A 4313-nucleotide genomic window follows, 5' to 3' on the forward strand; every position below is an offset into this window, starting at 1 on the left:
AAATAAATAAGCAAATACGTAAATAATAGAAAAATGCTTGAGGCTCACTGCAAATGAAATCACAGAACTTTCTGAAATAAGGAAAGGATTTTTTTTAAGTAAACCAACTAACCACCACCAACAACAACAAAAAAGCAGAAGCTTAAAGGGCCCCCATATTGAACTTCAATAGTCTGAGATTCAGCAAACAAAACTATATTTGTCATTTCCTTTGTGATCGTACTGTAGGCTTTGACATGTCTTCTACACACTCTCAGGGCTAGCCCATCATTATAGAAGGCTTACCTGGCCATACTCACTGGATTGAAACCGACCAGGACTGGCAAGAAGACAGCTGTGTTGTCCATACAGTAGTCCATCTGGCCTGCTACAAAGGGAGCCTAATGGTAACCCGAAAGAAAGGCATGATGAAAAGGTTTATTCTGAATGCTGCAAAAAAGCTCATGTGTATCAAAATCTCTGAGAAGATTCCTGCCTGGCCCTAGTGGTTCATTCCTGTAATCCTCCAATAATTAGGAGGCTGAGATTGTAGTTTGAAGCCAACTCAGAAAAAAAAAAAAAAGGTGGGAAAACCCAACCCAAAAAAAAAATTTGAGCCTGGTAACATGCCTGTCATCCCAGCTACAGTAGGAAACACAAATAGAAGGCTAATCTGGGCAAAAAGCCCAGGCTACCTCAAAAATAACCAGAGCATAAAGGGCTAGAAGTTGTCTGGCTCACATGCTAGAGTGGAGTCAACTTAGCAAGCTCAATTGAAGCCCTGTCTTTAAACTCTAGCACTGCAAAAAAAAAAAATGGTATTGGTATCTAGGCCCAATTAAGACGTACTGGGGGATTGGAATGTGGCTTAGTGGTAGTGGTAGAGTGCTAGCCTTGAGCAAAAGAAGCTCATGGACAGTGCCCAGACCCTGAGTTCAAGCCCCAGGACTGGCAAAAACAAACAAATAAAAGATCCACTGGGTCCAAATGAGAAGCAGAAACACACTTTTAGTAAATACCCCAAAGGTAATACATTTCAAATAAGTTTCTCCAAAGAAACCCACTGCACAATAAAGTTTAAAAACTATGGAACTAAATGGCAAGTACCTTGAAGACCAAGTCTTCTTTTCTTTCCACATCATATACTGCTGCCATCTAGATTTCTACTCACTGAGTTCCTAGAATCAGAGAGCTATGGAGCTGGACAGGAAATGTGGGGTCACCTTGCTTCTCAAACTATTTGAGATTCTTGTTAAAATGAAGATTTAGTTTCAGAAGGGCCTAAGATCGTACATTTCTAAAGTCCCAGGTGATGCCAATTCTGTGGGTGCAGGGATCCTAGTTCAAGTGGCAAGGAATTCATTTAGGGGCCTACTTCTTGTGCAATGGGTTTGGTATGCCTAGGATTGAGTAAAAGAGAGGCCATAGACAATCTGTGAACACACATGTCTATGTGCCAGTGAAACCTGATGCACAAAAACAAGCAGCTGGCTAGGTTGGCTGCCAGCATAGTTTGCTGACCTCTGAACTAATCTATCATAGTTTTGATGGATCGATACACAGTTATTAAGATAGGAACCCTTCCTCTTCTTCCTACATCTGAACTGGATTCAAATGAGTGGAACTAAAAATAAAAATTCCTGTGTAAATTCTCTGACTTTTTTTCTTTAGAGGAGGAGAGCAATGCTGAGGTTTGAAATCAGGACTTCATGCTTGCTAGGCAGATACTCTGCCACCAAACTATGTATCTAGCCATACTTTTGCTGGTTATGTGTTATGTGTGTATGTGTGTGTGTGTTCCAGAAATAGGGCCTTTCTTCTTGCTCAGGTACGTTCCTGGATTGCAGTCTGCCTTCTTTAGGCTTCCTCTAGTTATTGTGTGATCATGGGGACATACCTCCATGTCCAGCTTCCCTCTGGTGAGATTAAAAAAAAATCTCTTGGACTTTTCTGCCAGGACTGGCCTTGAACAGAAGTCCTCCCAATCACAGCCTCCCAAGAAGCTAGGATTATCAGTTCCACCGATGTCCAGAAAGTTTCTCTTTGCTAACACCCTCTTTATCGATTGGCTTTCTATGTTGTTCCATTCTCATTCATGTCTCCTTGTAAAGTGAATGCTGTCAACCCAACTTCACACTTACGGAGAGTCCCGCAGAAATGCCGATGACAATCACCTTCTTCTTCCCTGCAGCTACCTAGGAGAAGAGGACAGAAACAAACCTGTGTGTGAGGGCAGCAGGGCCCGGGGGAGGGACAGGCTTGGCTGAATATTGGGTCTGTTGGGGAAGGAGGAGACAAAGATCTCTGGATGAGCTTAGTGTAATGAACAGACCTTCTTCAGTTCCTCAATCCCATGGAGGGCACTATCTTCAGTCCTCTCCCTAGAAGCCACTACAGACCTAAGAGGGCAGACACAGGGTCAATGGCACTGGCTAGGAAGCAGACACTAATAGTTCATTAGAGAAGGTCGCACTGAGAAGAGGGAATGAAGGAAAACCACCATAAAATGAGCATCTACTGTTTGCTGGGAACCATGAGAGATACTCCATAGAGTTGATCAAAACTCAAGTACCTACAAAGGCCAGTTAGGAAACATGACTATAGGAAGGTGGCCTAATGTAAATCAGGGGCTGGGAAGGTGGCTCAGTGGGAGAGTGCTTGCCTTGCATGCCTGAACCCTGGGTTCGATTCCTCAGCACACATAAGCAAAAAGAAAAAAGCCAGAAGCGGCGCTGTGGCTCAAGCGGTAGAGCGCTAGCCTTGAGCTGAGAGCTGAGGGACACCGCCCAGGCCCAGAGTTCAGGCCCCATGACCGGACCCCCCCCCAAAAAAAAATGGTGGGGACTGAAACATTTTCATTATAATCTTTGTCCAAGTCCATTTCCAAAAGAAGAAAAAAAGTACATATTCAGGCCAAACAAAACATTCACTGTCAAGCTGACTTACCTATCACCTCCCGCAATGAGATAGGTGTAAAGAGGTTTTTGTCCTAGGCCTTTCATTAGCTGGTTAAAGGAGACCTGTAAAGAGGGAGATGTGAAGAGGAAATGACAGTGAAGGAACAATTCTCTTGATGATCAATTCCTAGGGTAGAAGTGTTATAATGAATCTGTCAGGCAGTGCTTTACCCAACTGTACAAGGAATCTGCCACTTGAAGATGCACTTGGATTCCATGCTGTTTATTTGCAGTGTACAAAACTGTTGATATATAGAATAAACTGTGTACTGCAACAATAAAGATGAGATATACCAGCCAGGCACCAGCAGCTCACACCTGTAACCTACTCAGAATCCTTTCCTGCTACCCCATGCAGGAAAGATCGTGAGACTCTGATCTCCAATTAACCACCAAAAAGCTGGCAGTGGAGTTATGGCTCAAGTGGTTAAAGTGCCTTGGGCAAAAACGTTCAGGGGCAGTACCCAGGCCCTGAGTTCAAGCTCCAAGCCTAGGGGGAGGGAGGGAAGATGAGATGTACCAGGCACTAATGGCTTACACATGCAATCCTACTCAGGAAGCTGAGATCTGAGGATCAAGATCCAAAGCCACCCTAGGCAGATAAGTTTGAGAGACTCTTATCTCCAATTAACCTGCAAAAAGCCAGACGTGTGGGTATGGCTCAAGTGGTCGACTGCCAGTATTGAATGCAAAACCCCAACAAAAATACAAGGCCCTGAGTTCAAGCCCTAAAACTGGCACTAAACAAGTCAACAAATAAATACACAACTTGAAGATGATTCATTAGGAATGTGCTAGGGTGTAGAGATCTAAGCAATCAAGTGGTAGGATTCCAAAAGGGTCAGGAGAAGTAGAACTCTACAGTGGGTTTTAGAGGAGAGTGTGAGGCATGGAGCCCAGGTCCAGTAAACAGTAGACTTGGGGACTTATGAGGGTAAATTTTTGATTGGGGGGGATCAGTTATAGAAGGGGGAAGGAGGAAAATAAGCTATCAGTGTACTCACCGACATAAGGAATGCCATGCGTCCAGAGGTGCCCCCTCCACTCAGCACCACCAGCCCCCCATCTGGCTCCTGAGGAAGGAAACATGTCTGTTTCACAGGCCCAGCTCAGAAGGAAGGAATCACGTTATTCATTTTGTCGGTAATGGAAATTGATTTGGAGGGAGTCCAAATCCTCCTCCATCACAAACTTGAAAGAGCACAGGCCGTGTGATATAACAAAACCCAAAGACTTCAGTTTGACTCTCATCTCTGATTTATCTACTTATTCAATCCTTTCCTGATTTTAGGAAGGATGAACAGCCATTTTATCAACTAAATAAAAATATACAATAAAAGCAGCATTGGGCTGGGAAGGTAGCTCAGTGGTAGAGTG

The 4313-nt window shown here is 43.9% G+C and overlaps 1 protein-coding gene across 1 annotated transcript in view; it reads right to left on the reverse strand.

The window, feature by feature from the left end:
• Positions 1 to 4313, reverse strand: part of Gckr (glucokinase (hexokinase 4) regulator) — a 26357-nt gene that overhangs the window by 20039 nt on the left and 2005 nt on the right. The window contains exons 3-7 of the mRNA XM_013013584.1: positions 3941 to 4044; positions 2926 to 2999; positions 2312 to 2378; positions 2121 to 2174; positions 286 to 380 (exon numbers count right to left, since the gene is read on the reverse strand). Of these exons, the coding sequence (XP_012869038.1) occupies positions 286 to 380; positions 2121 to 2174; positions 2312 to 2378; positions 2926 to 2999; positions 3941 to 4044 (394 nt within the window). The remainder of the gene's footprint in view (positions 1 to 285; positions 381 to 2120; positions 2175 to 2311; positions 2379 to 2925; positions 3000 to 3940; positions 4045 to 4313) is intronic.

Source organism: Dipodomys ordii, unplaced genomic scaffold, assembly GCF_000151885.1.
Source record: "Dipodomys ordii isolate 6190 unplaced genomic scaffold, Dord_2.0 Scaffold20, whole genome shotgun sequence".
Taxonomy (NCBI): domain Eukaryota; kingdom Metazoa; phylum Chordata; class Mammalia; order Rodentia; family Heteromyidae; genus Dipodomys; species Dipodomys ordii.